The sequence below is a fragment of the Mytilus trossulus genome, chromosome 11 (genome assembly GCF_036588685.1).
Source record: "Mytilus trossulus isolate FHL-02 chromosome 11, PNRI_Mtr1.1.1.hap1, whole genome shotgun sequence".
NCBI classification, from domain to species: domain Eukaryota; kingdom Metazoa; phylum Mollusca; class Bivalvia; order Mytilida; family Mytilidae; genus Mytilus; species Mytilus trossulus.
In genome coordinates this window covers 26,147,021-26,167,029 of record NC_086383.1, presented here as the reverse complement: position 1 = coordinate 26,167,029, position 20,009 = coordinate 26,147,021, and the positions used below count along the sequence as shown (strand labels likewise).

The 20,009-nt window shown below is 32.3% G+C and overlaps 1 protein-coding gene across 1 annotated transcript; it reads right to left on the bottom strand.

The window, feature by feature from the left end:
• Positions 1 to 772: 772 nt before the first annotated feature.
• On the bottom strand, positions 773 to 5,230 carry LOC134689898 (uncharacterized). The gene is made up of 2 exons (XM_063549864.1): positions 4,947 to 5,230; positions 773 to 1,779 (listed from the first exon to the last, which is right to left on the bottom strand). The coding sequence occupies exons 1-2, from the start codon at positions 4,981 to 4,983 to the stop codon at positions 773 to 775; spliced, it is 1,044 nt and encodes a 347-aa protein (XP_063405934.1). The 5' UTR covers positions 4,984 to 5,230.
• Positions 5,231 to 20,009: the final 14,779 nt, after the last annotated feature.

The following is a 20,009-nucleotide window of genomic DNA, read 5'->3' as shown; positions in this document are numbered from 1 at the left end:
CCGAACTGAACACAGAAATAACACGACGGGTGCTGTATACGGTGCAGGAAATGCTTACTTTTCTGGAGCACATAATTTCACTCCCGGATTTCAGTGGAGTTCGTGTTGTTTCTTATTTTTTATTTGTAACTGTTGATGTGAATGTCTTTTGGTTTTATAAGTCTTTGTTTACTCCTTGGTTTTGATTGTTAATGTCTTATTAACATTTCATCGATACTGATTATCATTATGTATTTTGGGTTTAGTTATACAAAAAAACGTAAAAAAACCAGTTTTTTTTTACATAAATAAGGCTGTTAGTTTTCTCGCTTAAATTGTTTTACATTGTCTTATCGGGGCCTTTTATAGCTGACTAAATGCGGTATGGGCTTTGCTCTTTGTTGAAGGCCGTACGGTGACCTATAATTGTTAATGTTTGTGTCATTTTGGTCTATTGTGGATAGTTGTCTTATTGGCAATCATATCACATCTTCTTCTTTATATGGAGTTAATATTTTAGTTAAAAACTACAGGTATTGGAATAAAGCATTATATTACCCTGGGGTTTTTATCATCGAGGTCATATTTCCCTTGGGCGATACCCTCGAGAATTATCACTTTTCCATGGTGAACAAATCTTCATTTATGTTCTAATTCATAACTTCAAGCGAACATAAATTATTTACGAAATAAACTCAACACCTTTGTATGGGATCAGCTCGCCTGACAGTGTGCAGCAAAGCTTCGAAAAATAAAGAAAGGGTAAAGAAAAAATAAACGAAAAAATACATCATTAAATTCCAATATTATTTGTTACAGAAAGTCTATCCTTCAAAGACTCTTTAACATAACCGTCTTTGGCCGTGTCACTTTTCCACCGACCATGCTTTTTGAACAATCTGTCCTCTACACCAGCCGCTGCAGCAGCCGATGCCCCTCCTGAACGGAGACTATGCAGTCCAAATTTTTTACTATCTAAGCCTATACTCTGTAAAGTTGAAAGTAGTATTTCTCGAGCTCTCGTGTATGACAACGGACCTGTACTTCTAAGTTTATAAGAATTATCAGACTTACAAAAATTAACGGATCTAAAAATAAATTCATCAGAATTTGATGTAATACTAGCTAATTTGAGATATCGTTCTAGCATGGAGACAGGACAAGTTACAAGATTAGTTCTAGAAATAACCACATCCCTCCCTTCTCTGTAAATATCAGTTTTACTCTTCACCAAGTATAAATTTGCATGTGTAGAATACATTTTTATATCGATACCTCTCAAATTAACTAGTTCTGAAAACCTTAAAAAACTTGCATAGCTTAATAAACACATACAAACAGTTCTTAAGTCTTTAAGATTACTATTAAGAGTACCATAAGTATGAACAATCTTTCGTAAAATGTCTGGTGTAATAGGATCTTTCTTAGTGATAAAATGTCCCAATTTTCTCTGTGCTCCTTCGTTTACAAACGTTACTAATTCAGATGTACAAGGATTATTAAATCCAGCCAATTTATGTGCCCAGCTAATGGCGTATATTACTTCATTTATCTTGCTTGTCGATTTTGCATTCTGTGAAATGTGAATCAAATATAGAGAAACTGTATAATCAGATGAAGGTAAAGGAGTAATATTGTGTATTTTAGTCCACTTACAGAAAGCATTAAAGGCATACTGGTACTTTTTACGAGTGTTCAGAGAACGTGAGCTCAAGCAGTACTCTGGTAATCTAGCTTTCAATGTAGAAAGTTCATCCGAAATATCTGAATTCTGTGTCCATCTACCAACTCGAAAAATATCTGAAAAATGTGCAATCGTGAAACAAACATTATAAAATGTCAAAGTATTAAAAACTTATATACAAGTGAACCATGCCACTGTAAACATAACAGGACCTTGTCCAATATTTATTTGACCATGCCAGCTACAATGCTATATACATTAGTGCCGTGTTGAATACAACCATGCTTTCTACAATGTATATACACACTAGGGCCTTATCAACAACAACCTTGCCTGCTACAATACACATTCATGTACTAGGGCCTCGTAACTTTAACCTTGCCAGCTATAATACATTATCCGTGTACTAGGACCTCGTCACTTTAACCTCGCCAGCTACAATACACGTTCGTGTACAAGGGCCTTGAAAATTTTAACCTCGCCAGCTACAATACACATTAGTGCACTAGGGCCTTGTTATCCTTGTCGCATCTAACTTCACTGCCAATACTGGAGCAATAAAAGGCTCAGTGCCAAAAATTGATTGTCTATTAGAACCACCGACACAAATACCACTTGTATTTTTAAATTCAATAACATCAGATATGTAATTTCTGTAATTCATATTTTTATCAAAAATGAAAGGCCAATAGGTCGCAGATATCCATTTTGGTACAATTAAAGTACCTCTAGCTTTACAAGCAATTACATGTTTTATAGCTCTCAATACTAAGTAAATAGGTGGTACAATCCAATTGTTTTCACCAGACCAATTCTGAGTAAAACAGTCTACAGCTTCTGTATTTACATTCCAGAATAAAGAGTTAAATCTTTCTAATTTTGTGTTACGAGAACTAGCAAAACGATCGACTGTATAAGGACCCCAAAGGTCGTTAATAAAAGTATAGAACAATTCTGAGACTCCCCAGTCTTCATAATCAATGATTTTACTGATATAATCAGCTTTCGAATTTTCACCTCTCGGAATCCATTGTATGTTAATGGAGATTCCCTTTTTTAAACAAATAGAAAAAATGGAAATTGCTATATCTTGCAGTTTTTCTTTCATGCTTCCTGCTTGAACAATTCTGACACAATTTTGATTATCAGTTAGCCATTTTAAGGATTTTCCCGCAAATGCATGTTGATAAGACATCAACGCCAAATCTATGGCCTTTAGTTCCCTCCACGTGGAACTCTCTAACACTTCAGTGGATTTCCACATAGTGTGAAAAATTTTACTTTCCAACTCTACTGTACATGCTCCGGCAGCTATGCTGCTAGCATCAGAATATACCATTACATGTGACTGACTATATTGATTTAATGTTTTAAAATTTACATTAGCAATGTTATCAAGCCAGAACTTTAATTCCGATATCACAAAACTTTTACTTTCTAAAACTAAATAACTATCCCATGACATTCTACTTTCGATAGACATATAGCAATATCTAGTCATTATTCTAGTAATATTTCCGATCACAGGAGACATACTTATAATTCTACCCGTTACCTGGGCTAAATTTCCGGCAGAAATATATGGAATTTCTCTGAAAACATTATGAATAGATTGAAATAATTCGTCAATTCTCCTTTGAGGAATGCATAAAGTGAAATTACATGAATCCCAAATGATTCCCAACCACTCCAACTTCTGTACAGGAGTAAAAACTGATTTTTCTTCGTTCAGAAGAAACCCCGCACTCAAAAGTGATTGTTTCACAAATTCAGCATCTTTGATGCATTCATTATTTTCGTTATTCATACCAAATCCATCATCAAGATATAAAACTATTTTTATACCATTTTTTCTCCAATACTTGACCAATGGTCTGAGACACTTTGTAAATATGTAAGGACCCGTTGAAAGACCAAATGCTAAAACAGTGAAGCAATAAAATTTATCTTCCCACGAAAAACCTAGATACGTGTGCTGCTGTGGACATATATCCAAATGAAAATAACCAGACTTTAAATCAAATTTATACAGATAATCATTTTTCTGAAAGTATTGCACAGCTATTTTCCAATCTTCAAATTTAATCTTTTCCTTTTTCACCGATAAATTCAAAGTGCTCAAATCTAAAATTAGACGCCTTTTCCCAGACTTTTGAGTAGCTACACTGAGCGGATTGACAATGTAAGGTTGAAAAGGGACCTCGATGACGCAACCTGAAAGAACAAGTTCATTTACAGATTTGCTAACAAAATCATCATTCTTAAGAGCAGATTTGTTATTTTTCATGTACATGCTCGAAGGAGTATCAATAAATGGAATAAGATTTTTCAGTGTGTCTAAAATAAATGAATTAGCACCGATATGCTCCCAGTACTGAATACTTTTAGCTAACCTTCCCTTTACACCAGAGAAAATACCCGTGTTGGATTTGAAATTTTCAAAAAATCTTACTTGTCTAAGCAAAATCTCAATATCATGATTTAAACAATAATCACTATCAAATTCAGAAAATAAATATAAATACTTATCATTAACTAACTGTTCATTGTTAATTGTTCTGTTGTGTATTGTTGAAGTTGAACTGGTTGCGTTTGATATTTGGACAGTTCTTCCTCCAGTGGCCAAATTGTTTACAGGCATGGCACATATCGTGCTGGGACGGCTCACGCCGCCCGCTGCCAGCTCGAAAGGGCGGCGGGTTCTGACGCTGATACTGATTGGAATAATAAGGATTAGGAGCAGTTTCAACGGGAGCCGGTCTAGAAGTTGTCTTGTAGGGATTTGGGCGTCGGGATTTGTCTTTAGTCGAACGCATGGCTCTGGACTCCGCCTGGCGGATTTTCTTTTCATCTTCAGAGTCTGAAGCGATAACATTTGCTTCATACTCTCTGACAGTAGCCCAACCACCGGCTGAAGTATCTGCTATGCGTATCAGTTTGTTTCTGCCCTTAACCTTATCTATGAGGTCTATGATGATACGCGACACCTTGGTTTCTGAACGGGGAACAAAGCTATAAACCTTGTTTAACTCGGTAATAGTTTCCTCGTTAAATTTGTATTGTATTTTGTTGCCCTCGTGCTTGAATTTAAGGGAAACCTCTTCCTTTAACTTTTTGGAAATTACGTCCTGTTCTCGGACCAAATCTGATTTAAGATCTACAAGCTTATTGTCAAAATATACTTTAAAAAGTTCAAAAGTATCAGCTAAATCACGGCGCTCTTCTACTATGTGGTTGCTACTTTGTGATTTACCGGTTGAAATGTGTGAATGCTCAGTCTCACCTTCGGACATTGGACTTCCTTCTCTATTCTCAGACATACTCAGGTTAAGCACAAGCTTACAACTTTACTGCACCAAAAGCGAACCTCGAATGACAATATCTTTAATATACAAAACCGCCAAAAGTATAGCACGAAATATTTGAAATGACCTTATTCAAATATTATGGTCAGTTCTAACTCGACCAATGAAAAACATTTAACCTATTATATACTTTCAAACACGTGTAATTTTATAAACAAATACACGTGGTAATGTTTACATGTACATACCGGTGTACATAACTTTAATAAATATATTTCTCCCTCAGACACATAAAAAAAGTATTTTATCCTTTTCTCATAATCACTCGCTAATAAGTATTATGCTGTGCTTCTGAATTTTTTTTTGAATTATCAATACGCGAAATGAATAATATTGATAATCTTGTTTAACTTCATTTGAGCCGAGTAATGACGGCCAGTGTCTATTGGTGTACAAACTAAAAGTACTAGGATAAAACATACACACGAAAGGAAAGCATGTAGTTAACCACTTTAACCATTGATAATTAAGGGAAGTCTTGTAAAAGTTTATATCCCAGGCGTGTTTCACTGAAAGGACCAGGAACATGATGTTAATAATAAAACTAAGACCTTTCATTTGCTATTTTTAAATTAAAAAAAGTTTCTAGCTCGTTTACATGTAAATATATTCACAGAAAAGTCTTCCGTGTAGCTTTTCTCAATTACTTTCAGTTCAGGGCAGTGTTTCCGTAAATTGATGTTAACAATCGATAAGTATTCAATTTTATTCAATCTTTGATGTAGGAAAATTGAAAAGCTATGTAGTATAAATAACAAGTTTCAAAATAATAGAAGTAGACCACGGAACATATATGCATATAGAACAAATGACGACACGCTTCACGATTAACATTTACAAAAAAATCGAATGTAAAAGCATAAACATGTTTTATCCTAGTAAAAGCATAAAATGCTTTAAGCCATTCTTAAACAAACATTTAAATTTTATAAAAAAAAAAAAGAAAATGTTTTATCCTAGTAAAGCATAAAAATGCTTTTAGCCATTCTTTAACAAACATTTAAATTTTATAAAAAAAAAAAAATATTTTCAGGGTAAAATACTGTTTGTAGAATCACCCCGAAGTCATTAAGTGGTCAGTTCTTTGATATATACCAAAACCTTTCTTCAATTGTCCTCTAACAAATTTGTACAATACAAGAAAAGTTGACCTCCCGAAGGCAAAGTTGACCTCTGATACAATTCTCTATTTTATATGTTCTTGTTTTGGCTATAAGCCTCTTTAAATGTTTTAGTTTTTTATACATCGTTGGTTTTCAAGTTGATGGCTTGAAGCGTTCCTGTTGAAGGTTCAACTGTAAAGCACTTCTGACTCATGAAATTAGCCATGTTAATAACGTGTTGTTTTCATTTATAAGTAAATAATAAACCTTTCTTTGGAATTCATTCTTTTTGGTATTCAACGTTAACATGGGTAATACGGTTTTAAAAAACGTTTATATACTAGTCGAACATTTTCAGATGAAAGGCAAAATATACGAAAAGGATATTTAAAAAGGAAACTAAAGACAGAGCAACAAAACCCAACCAAACTCTGGACCTATGTGAAGTGCTCCACATAGTAGACTTGATCTAAATTGGTAGATAGAGGTCACAGTGTTGAAAAGACAACTAGATTGTGATTAAAACAGACAATGTTCGTCATTTTTAAACAGACATAACCATGGAAAGCCAACACACAGGGAAAAATATAAACATGTAACAACATTAAAACCTTAAACCATACAAGCACATGTTTATTAAACATACGAAGTCGAAACATTAACACAGCAACAATTATTTAAATATATTTTTGTATTAGTAAAACGAGAATATTTCTAAACAATTACTCTGTCAATCTTTTGCCACTTTGCAACCTGTTCATATTCTTCCAGTTTATGGATAATTGATAATCTATTTCCGGACCGATAATGTTACAAAAGCATTTCAATTTACGTACAAAAGTTACATAAAATACGTGTGACTGACTTTCACTAGTCATGTTATTATCAAGCGTATAGAACCTTTCATTGCTTGCTTCCCTGCAAAAAACAATTATTTTTTTCAATCCGATAAAAAGTGTAGTAGCTTAAATAATATAAGTAAATAAATAATTAAAACACTTATAAGTATTCAAACTAACACAGGAGATTGAAAGAATGCATCGGTTGGTTTTAATTATTCACAACAAAATAAATTCATATTATGCTACTTTGAGCTCAGAGACCTTTCAGTGCTTGCTTCATTGCACCAAAACATGAATATGGAAAAGCGCCTTAAAATTTCTACATATGATAACAATTTATAAGCAGATGGGTCGGGACAACATCAAAAGTTCAATGTAGGATAAAAAAAAAAAAAACTAATTCACAAAGTTCTTTCTAAACTTGAATAAGGAAAACATTTATTGATCAATAGAGATACATATACAAACGATGCCAATTAAACAAAACTTCTAGCAATTTAAACCCAATATCCCAAACTATCTGATTTTTTTTTAATTCTACATTGATCTTTTGGTGTCGTACCTTACGTAAACTAACGCACAGCACAGCAGATAAAAAGAAATGCATCGATTGGGGTATATTAATCCACCACAAAATAAAATCAGATTTGTTTGCCATCCTTGATTGTAAGATATCAAACATAGAGAGGGTCAAATCATATATAAGACTGATGTAAAAATAGCTATTTGAGGCAAATAGTGGTACAATTTGCCTTCAAAATACGTTAAACTTACGGGGAAATTTAATTGTGTTTTTCTGCAGTGTTCAGTATCTATTTGCATGAACTGACACCCCACAATCTTAATATCATTTTATTTTTTTAAAGTTCTAAATTAATCATTATATCTTATAAACAACCTCTTACATGTATGTTAAAAGTATGTGTACCAATTTTACCACGCCGCTTCCTAATTGTACATTTGTTATACATTCTAACTGAGTTGATTGTTCAAGTTTGGTATAACAAAATCGTATATAATAATTATTATTATTTAAACATATGCGTGTGTTTAATTATTTTGATTTTAACATTTTGAATTCAACTCATATTATGTAACTACTTTATATCCGAAAATTTTCATAGTAATATTGTTATAGTCAGTGTTTATTTTATTATGCAATTCTGAAATATAATGACACAATGTATACTTTAAAATCAATTGTATATTACACACAGAAGTGAAGCATATTGACAAACCTTTTTATTCAACAAAATGTATAATATACATATATACCAAATATCGTGCTTGAACACCTTTCCTTTACGCAAAAAGTTGGTATTTAACAATGTGTTCATAGTATATAATTTGATATAAGTATTGAAAAGTATTAGATATTTAGAGCCTTGAAATTTAAAACATCCATCGATGTCAAAATTCCGATTATAATATCACGACTAATTCGTAATCAGTATCTTGCATTATCATTACTCTTTTATAAACATTTTGCAGTACTTATTTCTTTTGTGGAAATATTTTAGGAGCATAATGGCGAAAATCCATTAACACAATGACGGAAATTACAATCACTAGTATAACAATACTGAATGTTCCAATACATTTTGAGGAAGATCTGTTATCTGATGTTGATATAAGTGAACGTTTGTATCTGCTTGTTTTCTTTGTATCTACAGTGAGTTCTGATCTTAGCTGTTCAATCTTTTTGAGAAGCTCGTCATTTGTTACCTGTGTTTTTGTTATGTTATCACATGTGCAAACACACTGAGGATCTGTTACTGAAAGATTTGTTTGAATCATATTAGCTCTTGTTGGTGTTGTCATAGTTGTATTCAATGCTGTGTTATTTGATCCGAGAACCGCCGATGTACATGCTACAAAAGATAATTATTGTACAATATATGTCAGAGTATATATGCAAACACGAAAGCTCTATTAAATCAAGTGCATACTACGTTTCCTGTATTTCTGTTTTACCAAGTTTGTTACTTCATCGGGTCAAATAGGCTATCTAACTGTAAGTGTTTATAAATGTTTTAAACACCGGATTTAAAACATAAGGCTACTTAAACATTATTATATATGTTACATGTAAGCTCATTTTATAAATTGTACCTATTCACAGCATTTCTTCTGCTACCTGGTGCTATTTGAAACAAAAACAAAACATTCATCTTAGACCTTAAAAATTGAAAGGATATTAATACGATTACAAATGAAACAAGTATCCAGGAGATCAAAGGGAGAACAATGTACACAAATACATTTTAAAGGTCTCCGTATCGGAAAATTAGCCTCACTCTCTTGGTAAATCGAAAAATAAATTTTAAGGAGAATAACAACAATCTGTGTTGTGCTTAAACGATAACGAAATATAACCATAGCAGATACAGACATTTGATGATGTAAACTATCCCCCCTCCCTCCAAGAAAAAAATGTGTATGGTACAAAAGTGTATACATGGCATATAGTGAATGGCAGAAGGTCTATGGGGCTATGACATATGGTGGTATGGTGTGTGGTCCTACGGTTTATGGTGTAATGGTGTAACGTGCGATCGGAAATGTTGTGAATGAATTGTGTATGCAAACAAAAATGATCAGAACTGCTTTTTATTATTTTATTATTTTAATTATTACATTAATTTACAATTTTGTGATCCAAATTCGTTTTTGTTTTTAAATAAATAATGGTTTTGTAGTCGCACGCTTTCTTAAAATTAAATTGCATTCTGATGATATGTGTAAGTGAAATAATCAATGTTTATTCAGTATCTTTTTTTAAATATTACATAGATACTTACATGTACCATTCGTTGAATTCATTTCAAAATCAAATATCCAATAGGCGTCACTTATTGAGGATACTTCATAGTTAGTTATTCCACCGAGGAGAGAAGGGTCAGTCAAGTTAATGAATTCTCCCTTTCCGGGACTGTCAGTTCCTGCCTTGATGAGGTTGTACCAATAGAACCAGGCAACCCATAAACTGAGGTAACATTTGCAATTCAATCCAGACCACGTTTCTTTGACACTATTTACAATCGAAGTCGTTTGATGTATTTTTGATATTGTAACTTTATCCAATCCAAACAAGACATTATATATGGGTGTTTGAGTGCTATCCATTAACGCAATGCTTACTTCACTACAGGCTTTAATCTTGAAAACAATTTCACGTTGTCCAACTGGTACATTTACATCAAACCGGTGAGTGCTTGTTAGATTCGTTTCAATAACAGTATCTACAAAAATATTTAGTATATTACTATGGTAACGACAACCTATCGTTTAATCAATTGATTGTTACTTGCTAAACGTCCAATTGCAACTAGCTGTTCTTTCAGCAAAATACATTAATTGGTTACAACAGCCCTTTAATGATTTATGTTTGAGAGGAAGGAATAAAAGTGTAAATTTCTTCTTCAAATTGCCGTGATGGGGCATTATTTATTTAGTATTAAACAAATTAACTATTTATATATCCCTACTTTTGACTACGCAGTAAATAATTGTTCTACAGGTTACCTACTCTAGCGTAAGACATTATGATACTTAGATTAGTGAGAGCAACTACAAAATATTAAAATCAATAAAATGAGGATAGCGTCTTATGATCGCCAACTAGAACAACGCGTATAAATCAGCACATAGCCACCAAGGAATTTTTTTACACAGCAAATACATCCAACGACCCGGAGGATCTTCAGCTGGCCCTTAACCAAAACGACTGTTAGTGCATGTAAAAATATACGTCACACTTAACTCCTAAACATATAAATAAACTAAAATTAAAAAAAAACTAACAGAGCTCGAGGCCTTCGACTCGGATCAGGATAAAAACTTCTTCTTTGCCAATGTAGAAAAAGCAGTAGAGTAAAACTCATTTTAAAACATATCCCAGTCTAATGTCATAATAGCTAACAGAAGAAACTAGTGAGTACGCAAAACGACAATGATCCATGCATTAACAACAAAATACAAGCAGTTACTGACATGAAAACTCCAGGCATCAATTTAACTTTTACTGGTTACAAGGTTATGTCTTCATCATATGAAAAGGGATTTAGTATCATAAAATATATCAGAGGAACATACCCGTATCATACAAAAAATGGCTTACTGCACATCACGTGTTATTCCTAAAGCAATTGCATTACACAATACAACTTATCATTCATGATAATACTTTATATACCTATATGGAGTTATTTTCTTTCAGAACGACAGGTCATTCTTTTTCAGAATCAACCCGGACGATACCATATTTCAATGAAACATGCTCAAAGGCATAAATAATGACCTGTGTGAGGTAATTATTTTCCTTGATAAGAATGCAATCTATAATTTACTTCAAAATTTTATTCGTCTGATTGTTTTTTGTTGCCGATTTGGAAATTTATATTTTAAAGTTCAATCGATGAAAGATGTAAAAGAAACCTTCATTGCCCGCATTTTAATTTTAGAAACAAATAACGCGTGAAGTTTTGTCAATCTATCGCTACAATCAAGAAACATTATCATATATGGGAGATGAATTTTAATATAGACTTTCATTAAGAAAAAGCCAGATTTAACATATTCGTGTGTTAGATTTTGAAAATCTTATTGAGTCACACTTAATAGGTTGGTTGAATTTTGGTTGCTTGCTTAACGTCCAGTTGCAAATATTTTATGCATGTTCAGGACGATGAACGCTGAATAGGAAATCATACTGTGACCTACAAGTATTTATATTCGTTTTTGTGTCAGTTCTTAACTTTTTTAAATTTATGTATACCTTTTACTCTATCAAATGGTCAGCTAATAAGATAATCTTATATTCTATTGAATAACATTAACGTAACTCAGAAAAGGGTCGGGTGCGGAGGGTATATAATTATATCCTGATTATCTGTTAATAAAATGTATTGCTACTCAAAAGACAATCTTTCTGAATTTTTCATTCGATTCAATTAAAATTGTTGAAAAAAAATAACCACTTTTCCCCGATAGAAATGAGATTACAAATAGAAAAAAAAACATACCCCTCCCCCTTTTCCATAAACTAAGTGGTACAATACATTACTTACAATGTGTCTTGTATTTGCCATAAACCGTTATCGGATGGTAACAATATATTTGTGTCTTACTTCATGCAGTTACAGTTATATTTTCATTGTGTATGAATAATAAATTTTTAAAAGGTTTATATCTAGATTTATTAGTGAGTTTCATTTCACATTCTAAATGAGCCGTAGGGCGTATTAAAACCTGAACGCATTAGAAAGGAATATCCCACTTTAGTGTTGTCGGTAATATAGGATACTAAATTTTGTAAATCTTTATAAAAATAGAATATTTTTTTGACGGTATATTAGTCAGATAATGCATATTTTAAGGTTTTTCTTGTCGTAGAACACACCTCGGGGTGTCAGGATTGCTCAAAGAAGGACCTCCCTACGGTCGGTCTTTCATTTGATCAATCCTGACACCCCTCTGTGTGTTCTACAACAAGAAAAACCTTAAAATATGCATTATCTATAACATGTTCCACAATAAAGTGCACAGGTGAATTTAATAAATTAAAATGTTTATAAAAATCGTGTTTTCTTGATCCTAGCTATGAAAAAAGGTAAAATCACAAAAATACTGAACTCAGAGATAAATCAATTTGGAAATTCCATAATCACACGGCAAAATCAAATAACAAACCCATCAAAAACGAACGGACAAGAACTGTCATATTCCTGACTTGGTACAGGCATTTTCAAATGTAGAAAATGGTGGATTAAACCTTGTTCTATATCGCTAACCCTCTCACTTTTCTAACAGTCTCATCAAATTCCGTTAAATTTACATGATGCGTTAAATAAACAGTCACAATTAATAAAATAGTCAAAATATGGGTACATCAGTCATCATTTTGAGTGTCTGACGTCAGAAATGTTATTATAGGTATCGAATGCTTCTTTTTTTTAACTTCATAGGGTTGTAAAAGTGTTGACCGTGCACACATTTTTAGAATGAAGCGAAGCTCTTTATACAAAATGTAATTCGGTCACCGCTTGTACACCCCAATGAAGTTACAAAAAGAAGCATTTAATTCTTAAATGAATGTGTTATTTTCAATTCAAAAACCCTATAAGTGAATCAATATTAATTCTAAAATATGTCAATTTAAATGACTTGACATCAGTATCGTAACGATATATCTTTCTAATAAGTATGTTTAAAGAATTAGTTAGCTTCTGGTGGAAAAAGGACATTTTGTGCTATGTATTGATCATTACCAAAAAAAAATGGATGTGAAATACTTCAACTTGGTAAGTCGTTTTATATTTAAGAATGATGTCATGATACTGGTGATAAAATGAAGTAGCTGTTTTGACTAGTTTGGGACAACGATTCTCGTAAGGGCATTTACGTAAATATGGAGATATATGCTGAAATGATAAAAGACCCTAACACAGACCTATAGGTTTTCAGTAGTAAATCCATTGAAAGTGTCAGGACGTTAATTTGAGTTTTTCTGGGAATTGTCAATTCAAATTTTCGAAGTTTGCTTCAACGACATTACAGCTTTACATGATTTACTTTGTCGCGTGAACACATTAACTGATATATTCCTCTACTGAATCCATCAATATTTTGAATCGATATACTCGTATTAAGGGTTACACCTATGTATAAAAATTAAGATTTGGTGTGATCGACAATGAAACAACTCTTCACAAGAGACAAAATGACAACTAAATTACCAATTTTATGTCATCTTACGGCCTTCAACAATGAAGAAAGTTAATACCACATATTCCGCTATAATGGCCTTGAAATGACAAATGAAAAACAAATTAAACGAGAACTAATCGCCTACTTCATGTCAAAAAAATGAAGGTCCGGACATGGACATACATACATATTGTGCCGTGTTGAACATGTTAGAATGATCACGACCCTGCTCTCGCAAGGAACAGCATAACCATATGGACAACGAACTATAAAAATCAGTTGAAATAGTTATATGCATTTGATGGCCACAATCGACAATGCATATAAAAAAAACACAAAGTTGACGTGACAGGGTACTTGTACATCCCAACAACACAAAGATTCAGAGTACAGTTCTAGATCTGTAAGTACTCACAGTTATTGGCAGTTAGTTGCAAAACCATAACAACTAATAAAAAAATCATGCATCTAAGATCAAGATTGTATTATCAATCAGTACAAATTCAACGTCCAATGTATTTAGTGTAAAGGCGTCACGAACAGTCAGACCCTGTACAATGCCAATATAGAGGTATTGACATATTCACATAATGAATGTGTAAAAATTCAATACTTATACATGTACCCCCCATATTGAAAGATCTAATTACATTTTGAATTGGTAACCTTTTAGAATTCGTTTTGAAGGACCGATGAATTTATAAGGATAGTTTATAAACTTCCGGTCACAGTAAGCACATCTCCATGAAATTTGGGATGTGCTATTTCGTTTGAAATAAGTATCAAGTGTGTTGGTTCTTGCAATTTTCTGAAAAGTAAAGTACCAATTAAAACCCATACTTAGTAAACTGTATAATTTGATTATATAACAAATTAAACAATATCTTTCACTAACTAGAAAGGCATCGGATTAACACACCAGTGCATAAAGCCACTTTTTTAAGATATAATAGAACACAACCGCGATAGTGCGTGGCCGTACATAAATCATTGTGTCTTATTATGTACAAACTTTGTTCTTAGTGTGGGATTTTTAGTTTTGTCATACATATGATTAAACAATATTGATAATAATAGGAACGGTCTACTCTATTTTCAAAATCTTTCTGTTTGAACCCGTCGATATGCTCTTTATAACTTGTTATATGATTGAATTTGAAAAAAAAACGGGCCTTGAGTAGTGTAAATGAATTTTGTTATCAGCATCATTGTCTTATATGAGTTTTATTTAAAGTTAAATTCTATGATTTTCTTTGTTTAAGTAATGTAGGCTATCAAAATTAGTTTAGTTTTATATATAATATACATATCATTCTTAGGAAATAAAGTAAATTATACATATCGCGTTACATGTTTTAAAGCGAATACGATGCACAATTTCTCTTCTCCTTTTTCCTTTCGTGATTTGACTTTTATAAATCATTGAGAAAAAACTGAACCACACCAGGTAGAAACATCACAACTACGACTTGTTGTTTTGTGATAATTTCAAAATGGTTAATACAATACATATCAACTGAAACAGATATCTTTGCACATAATCAGAGTAATACAATTCCCTGATATACATTGATAATAAATATCATGCAATTAAGCTTTTGTGTATATTTGTTGTTACGACAGGGACTTCACAATATACAAACCTAAATGGCATTGATGGGTCAAACATGGTCTTAAACAACATACATGTACAAAAACAAACATAATTGAACGTTAAACATGGCTACATGAACTATGGTTAGATGGTCATTCGTATGAAATTGTATTAAAATACCTTAAATATGCTCATATTTGATCTCCTCATGCATTATAATGCAGACCATTCGGAAGTCTTTCTTATTCTTCTTCTTAATTTTCAATTTAATGGTTATTATGAGGCAATACATATTTATCTATTTATCGACATTGAAGTTTCAGTTCACACATAGTTTGCATACTTTCAATCATTGTAGATATATGTTAGCGCACCGGTTAGAGGTCAGATGGGAGAAAATGGAACGTGATCGTTCAACATGCTTTTGTTAAGATTTTCTATGTTTTGTTGTCTTTTTTTCAACTTGCATTTCAAAAGAAAAAATCAAACGATATGTGATGGTATATTAAACTGATATTCTCTAAAATTGTACTCACTATGATAAATCTGAAAGATTTAGTTTCCTTAATTTGACGCTCATTGTGATACATGAGGTGTTTTTTTGACAAAATATATGTTAATGAATGAGAGGATTTTAAACGTCATTGTAATTTATGTCGTGCATGGCCGAAACCAAAAGTTGAAATCTATACAATAAGTACCGATTATCAGGTTATCTGCATGTTGATATCGTAAATAATCAGCTGCGAGACATAATATGAAGCTTTTTGTCGAGTGAGCGTAGCGAACGAGATCAAAAAGCTTTCATATTATGTCAAGCAGCTGATATTTTACAATATCAATATGCAGATAATCTGATAATCGATTTATCGGGCTATATCTGCGTGTTTTGGAAGTGTTTTCTTAGTTTCGCCAGCACACAAAAGATGACTTGATACGTTTAGGTCAAAGTTATTAACGTCGGTTCAAACATTATGACGTCGTTGATATGTCCGGGGCAACGTTATTAAGGCCGGGTCAACGTATTTGACGTCAAAAAGACATGATACGGAATAATATTAAGAGCTGAACAGAGTGATATAGACAGAGACGCTATATTACCTTTCAGAAGGATTTCGCAAAAAAAGGAGAAAACAAGACATTGCAAAGAGATATGTATGAATAGTATGTGTATTCTGCATACAACTCTTTCTACAAATTGCTGCGTGTTCATACATTTTTACGTCAAGAACATGAAAATAGAAGAAACAGAAGGTGTCTCGTGGAAGATATGCAATGCATGATAAATAAATACAAAATCAGTCAACCAATAAGGATGTATATATAGAACGTTTGGATTATCGACTATTTTAAAGAAAAAAAAATGTTTATGCAAAGGTCTAACATTTAAATAACGTCTCTGGTATATAAAGTGCTTCAATCAATGGGGTCATTCATATATTTGGTGTTATTTTTTTGAAGTACTAATTTTATTTGAAAAACCTTGAGAATATGTAAAGACCGTTAGGTCCGCTTGTCAAAAGTTAAGACAACCTTTCACTTCATATTTGTAAATCTGTTAAAAGTTATCAACAGCTTTCTTGTAAAATGGATGATATCGGATATGTTCCTTCTGTCGTTAATATCATCCCTTTCCCTTTTTGCGAATGCGACCTCTTTAATAAGCCTTTTTACCAGTATTGTAATAACATGAGCAACAAGACGGGTGCCACATAAGAAGCAGGATTTGCTAATCCCTGAAGGAGCACCTTATATCACCCCAAGTTTTTTTGTTTGGTTTGTGTTGTGTTGTGTTGTCTTTAGTTTTCTATGTTGTGTCTAGAGTAATGTTATTTTCCTCATTGTCTTTTTTTTTTTAGGCATGGCGTTTTCGATCTATGATATCTTTCGCCCCTCATTTATAAGGTTCCTGTATCAACATTTTGCTTTTTAAGTAGCAACTTTTTTTCCAGATTACCTCAACCTAGCATGTAATTTGAAGCATATTTTTTCGTTACACTAGTTAAAATGCAAATCGTTTGTTCTCTCATAAAACATGTCTATTTTAACTATAATACTAAAGAAAAAAGAACAATTTAATAATAATCAAATTAACAACTGTCGTGCATAATTCTAATAAATATACAAACTGAGCATACGTACCAGAATGAACAGAACCAGCACAGAAACATAACACTATTTCCAATAAAAGAAGCATTATTTATTTAATCAACACGAACTGTGCTTTAGATAAAGTTCATAAATCCAAATATGCATAGTTGGTGTCTTATATAGTCTAGGATGTTCTTTTGTTTAGTATAAAAAAGTTGATCGACATAATTTATACTTACCTGACTAATCATGAAAACTTACCCCGCAATTATTCATTAACATATTAGTAACGAGTAGTGCTTCACAATAGCAACTAATGATAAATTTATGTATAAAATAAACTGGAAAATAGAAGATTACTCGGGTGTTAAAATGAACCATAAAACATTAGGATATAAAAAAGTAAATAGACAACGTACTTTATCGAAAAAATTGTCTGTGAGACTGATATTATTATTGGCTTGAATATATTACTTATATTTCGGTTTAATGCACTATCCGACTTAAGACGATGAATCACACAGGGATATACGGGCATCGCAAGAACCTAATTTCTTATAGAGACACTTTTTTATAGATAAAGGAAGATGTATGCATGAAATGAGTTGTCATTGCTTCAAAACTAAAATGAATCATTACATTTTAGTTTTTTTCAAACTTTCAATTTACTAAGACCTGTAGTTATGTTGTATACGCAGCATAGAAGCAGTCTTAACGGACCACCGAAGGCCTGTTGGTGACATTCTGATGTTGTCTGCTCTATGATCGGGTTGTTGTCTCTTTGACACATTCCCCATTTCCATTCTCAATTTTATCACCTATTATTAAAAACATGCTGAAAAAACACCTATTCGTTTACTTTTTGGAATACCATTTCTTACTAAAATAAACAAAGTAACTAGAAGCCTTATACATTTGACAAATGAAAGGGCTGAAAATTAACAAATTTTCCTGTCCTTTATGTGTTTCAAATAAAAATTCACCACATAAAATTATCAGGTAGTTTAGTTTGTTGCCATACTTTTTTCGTTAGGGAACGACCATTTGATATGCTGGGGGAAAAGGGGCCTTGATAATCACAAAAATAAATGGTTTGTTCTTTGGTAGTTTGAAAATAAATTACCCGACTTGCAATGTATTGAAAATAAATAACTCAGCAGGTCTATAGCTTCTTGGGCCTTCAGCGTTTCCAAAACCCTTCAAAATTTTTTTTGCATCGCTCCGCTCAGCGAAATATGTTTGACAATACTTTTGAAAGAGGCTAGGTAAACCCAAAATTTGATACTATGTATATGTCGTGTACAAGTTGCGATTTTGTACAGGTTATAACATGGATAATGCAAAAATACAAGTTATAACATGTACAACAAAAATACCTCGTACATGTTATAACCTGTACAACATATTGCTTGAAAATGGTCTTAACTTGTACAAAATCGAAAAACAAGGATATGTTTCTATTATCGCAACAGATGATAATAACCTCAATGATATTTTCATAACTTTTTTTATTATTCCTTCATGTTGGTGTGTTTTGCCCTTTTTTAATACAGTTAATGTCCAGGGGTCGGTATTACGAAGCATTCCCTAGACCTGTCATAAGATATTTCATGAATTATAATTGAGTGTCCACGTTGAAGGCAATAGTAAAATACTTTCATTCTAGTTGACACTAAAAGATATAAGAGGATGTCCAGGATAGATGTGTCTACAAATAAAATTGGGAATGGAAATGGGGTATGTGTCTAAAAGACAACAACCCGCCCATGGAACAACATCCAAAGGCCGCAAATACATGCTTTCAAAGTAGAGGATATATGTTTAAAACATCAAAATGACATTCGCCTCGTGCAATGATCTTATAGTTTATAAAAAAAAATTGTTACAAATTTACATAAGTCATGCTGAAGGCCAAAAATATTGATGAGTAGTTCCAAATATAATGATAATGAAGCGTGGTCCGATGGAAACTATTTCAGCTCTCTCTTGCTTTTACAGAGTAAGCATTTAAGACATTGTTTTAGTCTTTGCATGCTATAAAACGAGAGGGATGAGTTTTACCCAAAATTATAAGGCATTGTTCTCAAATTTCTTAGAAGAATTCAGTTACTACTAACTATCTAATGTAAATGTTATTAAGGAAATGCAAGCTTTTAGTAAATAGTATCACACTTATTTAAGCCATGATAGACTGCATGAAACATACAATTACATGAAAACACATTTTGCCAACATAAGTCATGAAACATACATTTCTGAAACTTTGTGATCATTGTCCTCTACATAAAAAGGCCCGTTCTGGCCTAGTTATTGTTGTTCTTTATGTATTGGTGAATTTAAATGTATATTTTTCTTCATTAAGATTTTTCTTAAATTTTGTACATTCAGGTTAAAACCAATTTAAAGCAATATTTTGTACAGATTATAACATGTATTATGTACTTTTGTACATGTTATAACTTGTATTTTTGCATTATACAAGTTATAGCATGTACAAAATATTAGTGCATGTTATAACCTGTACAAAATCGCAACTTGTACACAACATATATATGCAATACATGTATATTGGTTGGAAAATAGATGATTAATGTTGTGGAGAAAAGTATAAATACTTATTTAATTAATCTAATTATCAGATTA